Source organism: Schistocerca gregaria, chromosome 9, assembly GCF_023897955.1.
Source record: "Schistocerca gregaria isolate iqSchGreg1 chromosome 9, iqSchGreg1.2, whole genome shotgun sequence".
Taxonomy (NCBI): Eukaryota; Metazoa; Arthropoda; class Insecta; order Orthoptera; family Acrididae; genus Schistocerca; species Schistocerca gregaria.
The window spans coordinates 217,395,953-217,413,306 of record NC_064928.1 but is presented as its reverse complement, the minus strand read 5'-3'; the positions used below and the strand labels follow the sequence as shown (position 1 = coordinate 217,413,306).

Here is a 17,354-nt window from a genome sequence, read left to right as displayed (position 1 = left end):
TGCAATGAAAATAATTATGTGAACCTGTGAAGTCACCATAAATATTGATTGTCCTACATTAGCAGTAAATGTTAATGATAAGTATCTCCCAAGCATGCTTGCAGAGAAAATCAGTTGCACACATTCAGATAACTGAGTCCCACCTATTCACTGCATACACTTTTCTACTTTCTTGCTCCTTTCTGTGAGAATTAATAAGTAATGAAAGGAAGCTACGCTGCTAAATCCAGCATTCTAATTTCAAACTTTGGCTGTCAAAGCCCCTCTTACCTACTTTCATTCATTTTCCACTTAATTAATTTTTTCACAAAAATATTTCATTCATTAAGGAATCAAAGCATACATTAGAAACCATAAAAATTTGAAGAGACAAATTTTCCAGTTTTCCCGGTGCTTTCACAGTTGATTCAGTGGCAAGATACCACCAGGGAAAATTATTTTTTCTTGCTTTTTTTGCAATGAACAAAACAAACAGGTTTATTCTAAACTACCTATTAGAAAGTGTTCAGTCAGAGCCCCCCCCCAGAAGAGACAACCAGACTTGTGGGCAAACTACTGAGTGTGCATCTGGTACACTCAACTGTGACAGACTCCAACACATACATCTTCTATCAATCTCATCAGGAAAACTTCAGAACTCAAATAATGGCTGAGCCCACACACTGTAAACAGTATTTCTCAGTGAGCCAGACAACACACTACACATCAGTAAGACTTAATTACAAAATTAATGCTCTCTACAGTCTTATGTCATGAACTACTGCACAATCAACAAGGGTCCCAGTTATTTCATATTTAAAAAAATTTAAATTATTTTATAATTCTTCAGTCACTGTTCTCGGGAAAGGCAAAGTTAGTGATAAATCTTTAGGCACATGTCACACAATTTGTCAAATGAATGTGCCAAGTGGTACACGCACTTGAAATAACCACTTAAGTTGAAGTGCTCACAATCCATATTTTGATGAGAGAAACTGAAAGCTGAATAATCACTGATATTTGATTCCAGATCACAAGAAAGTTTCTTTGGATCTACTATTTGCATTCCGGGCCGGAAGGAGTGCCTGGTCCCCGGCACGAATCCGCCTGGCGGATTTGTGTCAAAGTCCAGTGAATCGGCCAGTCTGCGGACGGTTTTTAGGTGGTTTTCCATCTGCCTCAGTGAATGCGTGTTGGCTCCCCTTATTCTGCCTCAGTTATATTATGTCGGCGATTGCTGTGCAAACAAGTTCTCTACGTACGCATACACCACCATTACTCTACCACGCTAACATAGGGGTTACATTCGTCTGGTGTGAGACGTTCCCTGTGGGGTCCACTGGGGGCCGAACCGCACAATAACCCTGGGTTCGGAGTGGGGCAGCAGAGGGATGAAGTGGACTGCGGTAGTCGTCGTAAGGGTGGGGACCACTGCGGCTGCGATGGGGAACGAGTTTTCCGTCGTTGTTAGGTCCCCGGTTAACATACAATACAACATACATACAAATACTACTTGCAATGAGAAAACAGAATGGAAATAACAGACTTAACAGCTCACACTATAGAGAGCACTATGACACATATGTCACAAGAATGTACGCAATCTAGGAAAACGTACAGGGAGAAAAGTTTAGTTATTTGTGGGGGGCTTAGAGTGATTACAGAGAGGTCAAAAGTCAAATGTTGTACTCACAAAGACAGACACACATTCCCTGCGGAGAGGTTAGCGATTGCTGGCAGTTGCACATTAGGGCTCTCACGATACTGGCTCACCTTACTCACAGCTACACCGGAGCTTAAATGGTGCAATAAAGCTCAACAACAGTATATTTGGGATAACCCACATCCACAGTTACTAAGAAGCTGCTTAACTCACACAATGTACATTCACAAGCAGTTTTTTTCAGGGGAGATCACACTAGAAACATCTGAAGCTACAAAACTTCACAATACAAAAACTGATAACCACTAACAGCTGACTGCTACTCCCACAAAATGTGCTGGTAGACATTTTGGTCACTGGACAGCAGGATAAAATTGTCATCAGCTCAATATTTTAGTGGGCCAGTGCTCAGATCTACATCATACAATTGCTCGCACTGTCAAATACCAGTAAGAGATGGCTTCCTTCATTCTAAATATCTCAACTGTAATGACAATAAGATATTTACTGATATAAAATTAATATGTAGCAGTTCTCTCTGTTTTGTAGAATCAAAGATCCACTGTGTCACAATATCATTTGAAAAATTGGCAACAAATATCGAAATGAGTTCATCGTTAGGGTGATGTTAAGTGTGTGAACAAGAGAGTTACATTTATGATGATGGAAAGTCCTCTGCAGAATATAAATAGTGAAATGGTAAAGGCAGCTATGCATCTTACAGTTGGTATGTTGAGTCATCAACAAGCACACGAGAGGGACAGAGAATACTGCAGGCATTTTTCATGAATCCTTCTTCAAAACTAACAGAATACACACATAACTCTCCACGATTACACAGTTCCAGATGGCAACATCTTGCTAGCACGGCAGCTCAATACTCCTACATTGTATCAGCACTCAACAGAATGCAGTCAGCTGTGAGAATGTAGCAGTGTAAGTCTATGTGTATTTGTATTTGTTAGCTCTGAAGGAGGATTCAACCGAAAGCTAGGAGCGTCCTCAGTTTGGTTTACGTCCTGTCATTAAGTGATGCCTCTACTATACAGTGAGTTGTTACCTCTTCTCTTTCCATTATTTAAATTCTAATGTTTCTCATAAGTATTCTAATAAAAATTAAGCTTCCACTACAATACAATGATGCATTCTCACTGACCTATCTGCAGATGTTTTAACTTCTACAACAATGCAAGGACTGAAATATATCTTTCCTCCATTGTTTTGACATTGGATCAGTAACAGAAACAGAGAGTAAATTCATTTTCAGTCTTATTTGGAAGCATAAATTAAAACTGTTTACGTGTCTAAGTATTCAAACTATGGAACAGCACTTGAGCTAATAAGAAAGATGTTACTGCCAATATTCCCTAGAACTTTGGGAAGTATCATCTACCCTTGGAACACCAAAAGTTCAAACTGAGCATTTAACAATTTTTTCCTCTACAGATATGTAATGATACCTTATCTAAAGGTGATCCAGATACTGTTTGAAAATATGATGGGAAGTAAAGCACACCGCTAGGAAGTATATACATTTCCTGGTCAATATGTCAAGTTTATCTCCAAATTAAGTCTAAAAAACACTAAAAGTGTGGTACTGTTAACTAAATATAATAGAAATTAAAACCTGTCTTCTCAATTTTAGCATTTATACCCTCTTCAGAGGCGGAACAAAGTAGATATTATTTAATAACAATTTGCTATGGGAAGAGATCAAACACTTCAACACAAAATGTAAGACAATATATCATGTGGCTTATAACTTGTGCAGAGCATTCATATACTGTTACTTCTCTGCTGTGCACAGAGCAGTATGTATTACAATAATGTCACAAGAAAATAATTATTACAATATTGGCTAGCATTAGAAAGAAAACTGACAGCATCATATACAACAAGCTACATAACAAATTAGCCAACATCTATCAAACTGTGCTTCTTCAAACTACAGGGACAACTGCTCATTTATCATTTGCCCTCTGCATACACACAGCAGATAACTCTGAGTTACTTTTGGAGGTTTTCCAAAAAGCAGTATGGCAGTACCATGGTCAAAGTGATGAATAGTTTACAAAAGCATTTTTTTCTTTTTAGTAACAAAAATTCAGATACTACAGTGATCATATTGCAAACTAATCTAGCAATGTGGCACAGACAATTGTGCAGATGTTCTGCACAGCTCTGAAACACAATCACTAGCAGCTCTCACAGCTGATATGCCTGTAATTACATACATATACCACTTCTGATTTTCTGTATCAGCTGTACATAGGAAATTCTAAATTGTTAAGAAAGACACACTTGACCATCTACCATAAAATCTGCCTATCATTGGTCATTTTGTGGAATGAAGGGAACACCATGCTGCCATTTGTATTCTGTTCGCCTATACTGGTAAAAGTGTGAAGCTACCAACTTAGATGCTACCATTCTGAAGGTTTTTACTAGCTCATGGAGAGTACTCCTTACAGCCTCACACACCTATCCAGCACGAACGAAGTTTAGCTTTGCATAACTGGTACCATTACAACAGCTTTCTAATTTTAAACTTGTAGAGAATGTGAAGCCATATTACAGATTATTCACTGAATTTACTGTTACTCTAATGATCCATAAAGGTCTGATCAGAATACAATGTTTATAAATCTTACACAAGTACTAGGTATAGTCAAAATTGATCCTATTTCATGTATAAAGGATAGTTTACACTGGTGAATCAATCCCACTGGTCATTTGCAATTTCTGCCTCTGGTAAGAGGGAGTTAGAGAAAGGACCTCCTCCGAGCATAAACATTTCATAAACTTACTAGTTCCTGCCAGTAGGAGTATAGAGGCATCTTTTGCAGCTATTGAAAATATTGTTATGACAATATCAGAAAACATCTGACTTTATTACTTTGAACAAGGATAAGAACATAACAGTATATTCCAAATGTGTTTGCAGCCTACCAGTGCACTTCTAACTGAAACAGCTAGGACTGAGTTGGGATTTCTTTTTTCCTATTTTGAACGTGAAAGCTTTGTATCCATTGGCAATATTGTATGTTCATTTACAACAGATTACAAAGGTAACCAAAGATGACAAGAAAATATCTGTTAGAGAAACACAATTTCTTATGTCTTGCAGTTTCCTGATGTATAGTAGTTCACTATTTCACATACAATAGTGGTCAGTCTGCTCACATTAATAATTTTGTTGCCCACAATTGCTTGCTTAATTAATTGTTCTGGACAATTTTTCTTTCTTAGCATGTCTGCTGTGCTTCAGCAAACTTTTCATCACTATGAACACAGTACACAACAACAGAGACAGATGACTCGAAATACATGTCCTTTTAACAACTGCCAACAGTATGACGCCGGCCGAGTAAAATACATTTATTGGATAGGTAGTCACAAAAAAGCTTAGGAATATTGAAACATAACTGTACTGTGAAACAGGTAATACTGAAAGTAACTCCTAAATCTGTCTTTATTTCCAACATGCAAATGCATATCATGGCACTCTAAAAACAAATGTCAAAATTCAAAAGCACTGAGCCTGTAAATTTTCTTAAGTACACATAAACAAGAAACCTGGATCTGGATCTGCAGGGTGTGGAAACAGTGATTTGGAAGACGACATGACGTTAAAAATGTCGCGACAGCTTTGAGGTACAGTGAACAGAGTCCAGCATTCAATCACATCCAAACGCGTTCGTTCCTTGTCGAGAAATGTTCCATACATGCGATTTCATTTCTGTTCAGACAAGGAGATTCAGTCGCTTTGTTGACAGTGGCAATTATCCAAAAAATGTGTACATTACTTAACAAAAGCACTAAATTGGGAAATCGACTACCTCAACAATTCGTCGGTGAGGACCTCGTAAATGTAGTTGCCTGTTGTGCTTTTAACTGAGTTTTCCAGAAGCAGACTGGAGACGAAAATGGGAAATGGGCAGGTAGAGCATAGGACATAAACAGTACAACAGCAAAGTATAAATAACAAAACTGTTAATAAACTGTACAGCGGCACTAAAAAAAAAAATCACAAATGCACTTCCCAGTTTCACAAGCTACAGACACAAGAGAACACACCTATTATATTCTTCAAGCTTCTGAGCAAGTTTAAATATACTTCACTTAAAATGAGGAATAAATTAAAGCGTGTGTAGTTTGATTTGTTTATAAAAGCCTTTGTCAAGTACATAAGGGTAACAGTTTCTTTCTTTGACATTTTCCTGACTTATTATTCCTACACTGAAGGTAATGAGGCATTTTATAAGCTGTATTAATATTTTCCTCTTCTACACATCCTCCTACAAGTCTCCTGCAATATTTTTACCACAAGCACAGAAACGGGCCATTCGTGAGTGCACAGTGTGCGGGTGTCGATCTGGGATGGAACGAGTAAAAGTGAAGAGCCACAGCCGTCCCTCCGAGACGGGAAGCAAAGCGGGAGAAATAAAACCCGAGGAAGTGACACCCACGACCCACGGGGTGCCGGTCAGCCACTTCCGAGACGAGGCTAAGCGGTCGGAGGAGGAGAGGAGAGGTGGAGGGAGGGGGGACACCGAGGAAGGACGACACCGAGGAAAGCACGTCCGCAGACTTTTGAGGGCGAGGATGCGGAAGGGGAGACAGACGCGAGACGTGGGCCAGGAAAATGAGACGGGGTCACCACAGTGCTGCAAATTTCTTCCCTAAAGGACAAAAGTCGGGGAAATAAAAGGGGGAGGCGATTTTGCAGTCACAGAGTGGCGGAGAGCACAGTCCACAGCGACTCGTCCACCCTCCCCTTCCCCCACGCCACAGTCGGGGCGCACGCGTCCTCCGGAAACTACAGTTCCGTTTTTCTTTCCTACGGTAAAAAAAATATATACGCCGCAGCGGCAGGCGGCCGAGCACTAAGAAGCAGTAGCCGTTAATGGCTGGCGACCGGGCTCTGCCGGACGCACACGCCAACCATTGGGCTGTCGTCCCGGTCCGGCGCATCGTCTGCGGCGGGTCCCGGGACGGGCGCGACGGGTGGAGGAGGCAGAGCCGCCGGGACGAACCCGCGGTGGTACGCCGACACCGGTGCCGCGACGCCTGCGCCGTACCCGCCACCCCGGTGGTGGTAGGCCACCGCCACCTGCTGCTGCTGTGGCTGTGGCTGCTGCACGACTTGCAGCGGCTCGCCGGGCGCATAAGGAGGCGGCGGCGGGCCTCGACGGTGGCGGGGATGGTAGTGGCGCAGCGCCGACGCCGCGGGGGGTCCCGAGATCGGAGGACCGTCGCACTCCATCGGCAGCACTTGCTGCTGTTGCTGCTGCTGCTGGTGGAGGGGCGCCGGGGGCGGCTGCAGCGTGGGAGGGCACGCTGCGACTACGTGAGGGTGTCCCGGCGGTGCGCCCACTCCTGTACACGCCACCGGATCTGACCGCGCCCGGACACCTGTCATAAAATTGCACCGGTATTCACAGGCTACCCTATGCGATGTTGGAAGACATATTTTGCTCTATTAATGATGTTATAATGAGCTGTCAGTTCCATTTTTGTGTACAATTTTTCGACAACTGAACCAGTCATCGTCTGGTGCTGCGAGCTGCACCTGAAAAAGGCAACTGGACAGTTGTCAAGATAATGTGCATAAAAATGGAACAACATTTTGACTGAGCACCCAAAGACAGAGCATTAATCTGTCACATCAAGAAATCACATGTTTTTCTGTATTTACAAACCCCGAAATGATCTACCAATGTTCAAATCTGGAGGAATATCAATTTTCCAGGAATTAATGTTCCTCGTCTAGGATGTGTGGATGATTCAAGGAAATTCACATACAAAAACAATTTAAGCAATTAGAAATTAGTCAAGTTGTGAGACTTTGTGCTAAATACAGCAAATAGTGTAAACTCTTCTGCCATACAAGCTCTGTAATGTACTTTACACACAGACGTTTGGTATGCTGTGTCCATGACTGTTTAAAACACAAAGAAAAACAAAACATAACCAGTCACTAGAATTAAAGCTTTTTTCAATTTTTATTTATTTATTTATTTATTTAGGAGATGTTTTGGAGACTACATTCCATCATGAGGCAGCAATTCTGGCACTTAGCTGAGTTGCACTGCTCCTGGGAAACTGATGGTGTTGAAGGACTACAAATATTTCTACACTACTGGTTCAACTGCCATCTTATGTGGTAAATAAAAAAAAACTTAAAATTACAAAATGTACAATGGGTTTTTATATATATTCCATAACATACATCAGTGTGACTTTGGCAGCAATTTGATGGTTACTCAACTGAACTGTTGTATGGTTAAGAATAAACAGTTTGCAAGTTTGGCTAGCCGAGCAAGTAGTGTGAACATTGATTCACTTTTTAAAGCAGTTTACACGGAAGACCGACAACACATTAATCTCCACTACCTCTGAGAACTTCACCAACAGCAGAGGAACAGCATAGAATAAAATACCAGGCACAAAAGTATATTTTACATCAAGGCTTAGTTTTAAGAACATACTGAAATAATTGGTTTGCAATCTTACTGCATGCAACAGAAATAGAGCTAATCTTATAATAATTTGGTGTTGCAGAGTGGATTTAAAATATGAGCAAATCCTCCTTTGCCTCTTTTGACAGGAGCAACTCAGATCACAGTGAAGCAGTTCATTCAGACATAACAGGATTGCAGTGATGGAAATAAATGCCCCTGTTGAAAAACAGCCCAGTGCCTACTGCACAGCAAACAGTATGAAAAGCAAATGCAGTTTACGATAACATTCCTGTTACTGGTGCTGCATAATTTTATGAGAGGTACTCTAAGTTCTATTATACCCTTTAAAAAATTATGTAATTAATTCTTTGTTTCCAGGTTCATTATGCAGTCCTTGTACACATTGACCTCCCCTCTGTATATTGCTAAAAATGGGGTGGAGGAAGGGGGGGGGGGGGAGGGGGGAGGGACACCAACAACAGTGTGCAGGTTTTCACTTTATGATTACCTCTTGTAATACACCATGAAGAAGGTTTGCAAATGGGCACACTGTTTTATCATTTGTTACAAATTAAAACTATTTGTAAGTTGTGGACTCATCCAAGGACCATACTCATAATATACTTAATAAAATATTGTATCCGGAAGAACAGTCCTCCACACAATAGATGACAGCTAAATGGTCACAAAAGTGTAGGATACAGTGTTCGTAATGAAATGTTTGATGCTGACATAATAGTTAGGATTTAAAGGTAAGCTCTATTATGTCAAGTGACTAGCAAATGATTTCTTGTTACTAACACTGACATGCCTATTACGTGCTGGTAAAATTCAATTCATTAAATAACACGCATACCACATCAAATCAAATATTGCATACCAAATATTGAGGAAACCTTCCTATATACAATCACAATTGAATAGGTGATCTTTCTTAAAAATGATGACCACTTCTGTCACTATATGCATCATGGACAGGCCGCCAGTTGTTATTTTGTAGCGTGTAACAGTAATATGCGCTATTACATCCCCCACATGCCATATTTATAGTGAATATCCATATATCTTTTTCCTTGTGTTGTTGATATTCCAGTGCAAGAAATTCAGAAGGGTCAAATACGGCTGTTGTGCTGGAAATTTCTGAACAATAATACCTGCTCCAACCTTCCAATAATGAATTAATGGTTTGACATTTTTCTCACTAGTAGTCTATTCGAAATATCAAACCCATCTCATCCAAGTCACACTGTTGGGTGCATATTTGAGGATTATCTTATAATAATATAGATTATCTTATAATAAAGTAGATTTCATTACTTTTTACTTTTACATGCTAAAAGTACTATAAATAGATAAGGGGTAAATGCAAATTTTCCAATTGTGTACAGACTATCTACACTGTGAGTGACTGAAAATCTGACAAAATAACATGATAAGTTGGGTGCCTCATAATGCTATGACAAAAATTTTAATTCTAAACATTTGGCATTAGTACTAGCTACAGATCTTAAATGCTAAAGAGGAAAAAAGGTGTTTACTGGAAACACTTCAGATTCTTAAACCATTGGTCTATCAGGAAACATTACAAGTAAAACATTATTTACAGGACATTTAGATAAATGCAACCATATTTACACAGAACAGGAATTAGGATGTCAGCACACAACATGTAGAATTGCAAAATTTCTGAAGCTATTGTCTCACTACACTATCTGCAAAATAAACAGACACACAGTCTACATGAAGCAAAGTCTGTGGAGATCTCACTGTTTGTGTTACTAAAAAACAAACAAACACACACACACACACACACACACACACACACACACAAGTACATTACTGAATGTACAATCAAATCATAACCTAAACGGTTCATGAGAATGTGAGAGCAAAGAGAACATAATGTTCAACTCGATCAAATGGTGCTTTAAAAGGGAAATATATGTTTACTTCTAAGGTTAGGGGAAGGAGCTACGATCTTCATTACAGTGGAAATACATGCAGAGAAGTGAGCATTCCTGTAGGAGATATAACCAGCTACAAGAAAATGCTGGAGGCGACTAGAATTAAAACTACAGAGTTGTGGCACTTCTGTCACAAAGCACCACAGTTACCAGCTACCTGAGGAAAGTTACCACTGTCGTCCACAGGTGAGTACCACCAAGTACAATAAAAAAATGCAGCTTCCTTTCGAAGTGAGCCATACCAGCACTTTTCTCTAAGAACAAGAGCTGATGCGGGCAGCACTGTACAACATTGCGATATCTGATCAGAAACTGTGATGAAGCAATAATTACGGTCAGTTTCATTCAGTGGTGCTAGTTTTCTGGCTGCATGCCCACCTCACAACTTCTTACATTAACAACACAGCTTTGTGTGCAACAATTGCTTCGTACAATTTCTGTCTTTCGTCAGTCTTCAGTTGTAATCTTGCTCCCAAAGTGCGTGTGACTACACTCCTCAATCAACTGCTATTAAAACAAATATGAAAATGGAAATGTCAGGGTGGAATACAAATAACAGAATGAGTAAAGATAGCAACTCAATGTGTGGACAAGGCATTGAGTGGTGACGGTCACACAAATGATGATGCAAATGTTGCTAAACTTTATGGTGACATCTTCCTTCCGAGTATTATACGTCCGAGTTATAAAATTCATTTAGAGTGAAAATACTTAGTGAACTTTAGAAATATAACTGAATATATTATTTTAAATGCCAGATGTAGCTCCAAAGACAGAACATTCCTTATATTGCACAAAAGAGTATTTTCCTCTTGCAATACTGCGTATGGTTGAAAATTAACCCCAAGAAACACAAGCATCAATGAAAATTACAAACAAAAGTTTTCATTTATTGGGAGTGAGTTGCAACACACAAGGGGGCGATCAAAAAGTTTCCATTCAAAAGCCGTATAGTTCAGAATCCGTGTGCCAAACAGGCAAATTTCCTGAGAGCATTAAGATAATCATACTACTGATGCACCAAGTTGAAGATATCCCTTTGGTAAAACACCAAATCCTGCTGCGTCAAAAACTCTGCAACTGCCCGCTGCACATCCTTCGACGTTTTAAGGTTTCAAAGGCATGACAGTCACATGGGTAGCCATCAACTTCTGTATTAGGACATTTTTAATACGGGAACATCTTGTGTTGATTTGTGACCATCAAGTAACTTAGCACACTATTCCACAATGGAGGTTTTCAACAGACATGCTGCCCCTTACACTTTACTCAGCCTCCAACAGGTGTCTACCGGTGTTTGTCCTTTGGCAGCCATGGAAAGAATAGCAGCACACTGGACCCATTAGGACAAATTTGGTTACAGTGTCGCAGCAGTGCACATTTCTGCAGTTACCTCATGTGTGAGAAAGATACGAATGCCACACTAATCCCTCGCCTACATCTCTGTGCTCGTACAGCCACATCGGAGTCACGCTAACACGCGATCTAGTGTCAGCCCCAACCTCAAATGGAAACTTTTCGATTGCTCATTATATAAAGATGCTTGACTGTCAACTAGATTAAAGCTGCAATATCGTTACAGTGGAGTCAGCTGGGACAATGGAGCTGAGTGTGGGTTGGTTAGTTCTCAAGAAAATGTCATCCAAAAGCTTAGAAACAGTTTCAGTCTTTTTGGTGTGTGTATCAAATACTCACTGCCTCAACTACAGGGTAAATTGTTACCTTCATATCTTCCACTTTTAACCATTAAAACAAATATGTACAGGGGTATTTTGGAAATAAAGATACACCGTACGCCAGAGGAACAGAAGAGTTTTGGCGAGTAGGTTGGCAACACTGGTGTTAACCTTGAACCGTTAGCTTTCTCCTCGCAGTCGTTCGGCAGTTGAACGTTGCTTCTGGTTGGAGCAGGTCATGTTTAAAATGGCTGCGCCGATTCAGAATCCCGCCAAATGCGAAGTGCGCTCTGTCATACGTTATCTTCATGCAAAAGGTCAGCAACCAGTGGATATTCACAAAGAAATTGTTTCTGTTTATGGGAACATTATGAATCTACAAAATGTAATGAAATGGTGTCATCATTTCTCTGAAGGTAGGACCGATGTTAATGACGAACAAAGAACAGTTCGGCCATCTGTGATCTCTGATGCCCTTCTTCGGAGAACGGAGGAAGCAATTCGTGCGAATAGACGTCTCACATTAAAAGAATTGCATCAGATCATACCAGATGTGTCAATGACAACTCTTTGTGAAGTTGTGACTGTCAAGTTAGGGTACAGGAAATTGTGTGTGCGCTGGGTTCCGAGACTGTTAACGGAAGAAAAGGACGGGCTTTGCACACGACTTCCTTACACGCTATGGTGAAGCAGGTGATGAGTTCCTTGATCACATTGTGACAGGTGACGAGACGTGGGTTTATCACCATACACCTGAATCTAAACAACAATCAACGCAATGGCGCCATTCGAATTCACCAAAAGCCAAGAAACGCAAAACGTCGATTTCAGCGAAGAAAATCATGGCTTCTGTTTTTTAGGATAGACAAGGCATTCTTCTGTTGGAATTTATGCCTCCTGGAATGGCAATTAATTCTGCTGCATATTGCCAGACTTTGAAACGTCTTCAAAGGGCAATTCAAAACAAGTGCAGGAGAATGCTGATAAGTGGAGTCTGCTTGCTTCATGACAACACTCTGACTCACACAGTGCTCATAACCAAAGCACTACTCAAACAATTCAAATGGGAAGTATTGGACCATCCACCATACAGCCCGGACCTTGCGCCCACCGACTTCCATGTCTTCTGTTACCTGAAGTCACATCTTGGTGGAAAATCATCCCACGGCGATGAAGAGATCAAAGATGAAGGTGAAATCTGGTTCCGATAACAGGCAGCAACCTTCTATGACTGTGGGATACCAGAGCTTGTGCACAGACTTAACAAATGTTTGGATAACGGGGATGATTATGTCGAAAAATAACATATAAGCCAGTTAATAAGATGTAACTGACGTTTCCTAAATAAATGTTCTATGTAAGGACTGCGAGCCATTGTATCTTTAATTTTCAAAGTGCCCTCATATGTAAAGGTGAAAACATTGTGCAGACTTTTTTCCAAAATCCTAAATATCCTTTTCTTTAATGTAATTCAGAAACTTAGTTTTTACATCAATATTTGCTAGTGAAATGTCACGATTCCAATGCCAATTGTATAGGATGGAAATACACATTCATTTTCTTCAGTCTCGTGCACCTATAGCCACTTTCGTGGACAATGGAAATACACACATTACTTTAATTGTAATGACAGTCACAGCAGAAATACTTATTCAAGTCTCTCCTCATCTCATAACATTACATTCAACAGTTTCTGATCAGAAACGCTTTTGTGACCAAAACTGCACAACAAACCTTTACTACACAAAGTAGAGTCACAAAAAGTCCAGTATGCAAGTATCGGTAGCATCACGTGTTTACAGCTTTCAGAGGAGCTGTCGTGCGGGACTCTGGGTACTACTGGTACCTGAGGGAAGAACTAGAGATGTGCTGGCTAAATGCCACCAATGCAAGAGGAGGGGGTAGGTGTGATGACAAATTATTCTACGTGGAGTGAGTAACACAGTATCAGTCAACAGCCAGTATGTACAGTGTGTTGGCTCTCATGTTACACATGCAATGCAAAGGACTTACTGCAGTCAGCACAATTTTCACACACATACAGAGTGATTACAGTGACTACTGGTACTGTACTAATGTATTTTTGCACTGTGTTCACTGCTCACAGGCTTCTGCTGATATTTAAACTGGCATACGGCATGTAACACAGAAGTTCTGGACAGACAAATACACTTCTTTCCCATTTTTTGGAGAGGGCACTGCTTGTTTCTGTCTCATAATACAAACCTTCATTCTATCACAATTAATCCAGTATGGTGAAATTACAGAATGACAACAATGATTTAAGAAACAAGAATAACAGATTTAATTAATGAACATTTTCAAATGTAATGGGGTATCAACATACGAGTAAATGTTCATTGAAGACATGAGGACTTTTATCTCTCCATACTGTCTTGCTGTTTAAGCTCTTATCTGCAGTATTCTGACAGGTTATATGTGGCCCATCATGATTTACTCTCCTATGCCATCCTCTTCATCTCAGATTACCATCCGCACCCAATTTTCTCATTTATTTGTTGGATATATTCTAATTATTTGTCTTCCTACATAATTTTTGTCCTCTGTGGCTGCTTCAGTACCATGGAAGTTATTTAAACATTTTCCTTCCTTTGCCGGTTCTGTGGAAAAACCCTCCATATCCGATCTTATCAAACCACCTAATTTTCACCACCCTTCTTTAGCACACCTTTGATTCTCTTCTTTTTCAGTTTTCTTGAGGCCCTCAATTCATTTCTACAAACACGAAAATGTTGCAAAAACAATAAGGCAAAATTAGATGTTTTTAGCAAAAGAACATGAAAACAGCGATTCTTATGAGATACTGCAAAATTTGTAATTATGTCTTATAAAAATATTACAAACCTGAAGACAGCAGTTTACTAATATTTGTAACTGATAGTTATTGGAAGTTAAAACTGCATTTTTACATCTTATCTCCTAAAGACTGATGTTCCTGTATTATCCTTCTTATACAGACTTAAAATTGAATTTTGATGTGAGAACATAAACAGCACTGAAACTGCCAAAAATGGGCAAACAAGAATACCAAATTTGGGGAAAATACCATGGAATTTGGCAAAAAAGCAACACAGTATTTGATAAAGAAACCTATATCAAAAATGGCACTGAATTTGGCAAAAACAACAAATCTGGAAAAAGACATTGAATGTGGCAAAGCAACTGAATTCAGCATTAAAATAACACCAACTTTGGCAAATATTGACAACAACTGCGGTAAAAAATAACAATGGACTTGGTAAAGGTAGCAAGTAATTTCACAAAAATAACACCAAGTTTGGCAAAAAATAACAAAAACTTTGGCAAAAAATAACACTGGATTTAGTCATGAAATAAACCAATATTTTTTCTGTCTGTATTCATTGTCATACAACACTGCGCTTCAACGGTATGTTGTCATGTCGTCTTCCTCAAATCATGACCTTTATATGTATGTTTGATTCTAGTACTATACTTCTAGCAAAAAGTGTCCTCTTTGCAAGGGCTAGTCTGCTTCTTATTACCTTCTTGCTTCATCGATCATATTATTTTGCTTCCATGATAACAAACATACTTCCTTCACTTTGTCTACTGTGTGCCCCCAGTTTTAATGTAATCTCATTTCTGCTATACCCCACTACTTTCGTCTTTCTTCAGTTTGCTATCAATCCATATTCTCTGTTTGTTATACCTTATGTTATAGTAAACAGATCCTGTAATTGTTCCTCGCTTTCATTGATGATATAGCACTGTCATCAGTGAATCATATCACTGATACCCTTCCAACCCGAATTTTAGTCCCACTCACGAGTCTCTCTTGTTTTACATCACTGCTTCTTTGATGTATAAATAAACAGTTGGTGCGATCATTTTCATCCCTTTCTTATACTGTTTTTAATCTGAGAACTACACTCTCAGTTTCTATTCTTATCCTGTCCGCATGGTTGTATGCTACCCATCTTTCCCTACGGTTTTACCTATTTTTCCAAGAATTTCAAATATTTTGCATTCTCTGACACTGTCAAACATTTTTCATAGGTTGTCAAACTGGTGATAGAGCGCCGCTCCCCCCCCCCCCCCCCCCCCCCCCCCCGATCATTAGGTACAACATGTCTGTTGTCTTTAACTTGCCTAAAGCCAAACTGATCATCATCTAACACCATCCTTGGGCAGTGTAAAACTCATTCAGAGTTGGTTACTTTGGTCATGCTGTAATAAGAATTGCAAACCACACTTGCTGTAATCAATTAAAACTCGGCTACATTCCAAATCCTAATGGGATCAGACAATATGCATATGAGCAAAGAAAATGTTGATCTGCAACATCTGTTCCCTTTTATAATACATTATCCACAGAGTACAAATACACCAATTATTTGCTGCATTATTTGCGAGAACTCAAATTTGTATATTTCATACAAGCACAGTGTTGTCAAAATGGCACAGTTTATACTTTTAGAAGGTAATAAAATAATTAGAATGAAGAAAACAAGAAAACAGGTTTTTATTTTAGCAGAGTGATTTTCTTTAGGAAGAACAGTTCCTTCCAAAGAATATTTACAAATCATATCTCAAAATCAAGTACCAGTGATTACAATAGACCACAAATGATGCAGATCAAACATTTATTACAAGATCCAAATACATGGACTCTTGCCCAACATTTTTAGATAGTCATGTTTTCTGCAGGGGTATCTACAACTGTGGACTAAGATTTTCTGGATTCTCTGTGTGCAAGGTTTCAAAACTTTATTATCTTCTAATCTTTGAAAAGGGCTGCAGGAAAAGCTCACTGGAAGTATGTGAATCCTCTGGAATGTTTTGGTTGCAGGACACCTCACATATTATTGACATGTGAACACAACATTTTGGTTATGAAACATAGTTCACCATATTTCCCATGAAAACTGAAGGAGGTCTTACTCTTTATGGGTTTCGTAAATCTGAATGATATCAAGACACAGATCGCTTTGCAGTGACACAAGAAATTAGTGTTTCTTCAGCAGTCACAAGGGAAAAAAAAGATCCCCCCTCCTCTGATGTCAGTAATTAAAATGCAAGCATTTTAACTTATTGACACACAAAAATAATACAACTATACAGTGGGGATTTCTGGTTTCTCAGATGTGAAAGATCTTTGGGAGCACAAATTAATCATTGCAGACCACCCTATTTTTTGGCTAATTGGTACAAAACTGGAATAGCATCAAACATTCTTCAATAATATGTGGGCACAGAAGTACTAAAACCCTTGTACCCTGTCCTCAAATTTCTATACTACACTTCACAATATTTCTTGTGGCAAAGCTGTAATTTCATCAGAAATGTCAAGTTTAACCTCATATCTTTTATGAGACTCGTAGTACTGCAATGTAATGCTGCTCAGTCCAGTCTCTCTGGGATGTTTTTGCATCCGAGATTGTACAACTGCATTTATGAAAACCATTATTGGCCAGATTCCGCTATATAGCCATTTTAAAATGACAGAGTCCACAAATAAAAGTACTACAGTATCCAAACAACCAGGGGATCTAATCCCACAGTGAATCACACAATCAATAAACATATAAGCATGAGTCCTACAAAAACATATGTTTCTTTGCAAACA

At 39.3% G+C, this 17,354-nt stretch overlaps 1 protein-coding gene across 1 annotated transcript in view; it reads right to left on the bottom strand.

Moving 5' to 3' along the window:
* Positions 1-1,217: 1,217 nt before the first annotated feature.
* The window catches only part of LOC126292160 (serine/threonine-protein kinase minibrain), a 415,012-nt gene continuing 398,875 nt past the window's right edge, over positions 1,218-17,354 (bottom strand). Inside the window, exon 9 of the mRNA XM_049985998.1 lies at positions 1,218-7,057. Coding sequence (XP_049841955.1) covers positions 6,546-7,057 — 512 coding nt within the window. The 3' untranslated portion in view covers positions 1,218-6,545. The remainder of the gene's footprint in view (positions 7,058-17,354) is intronic.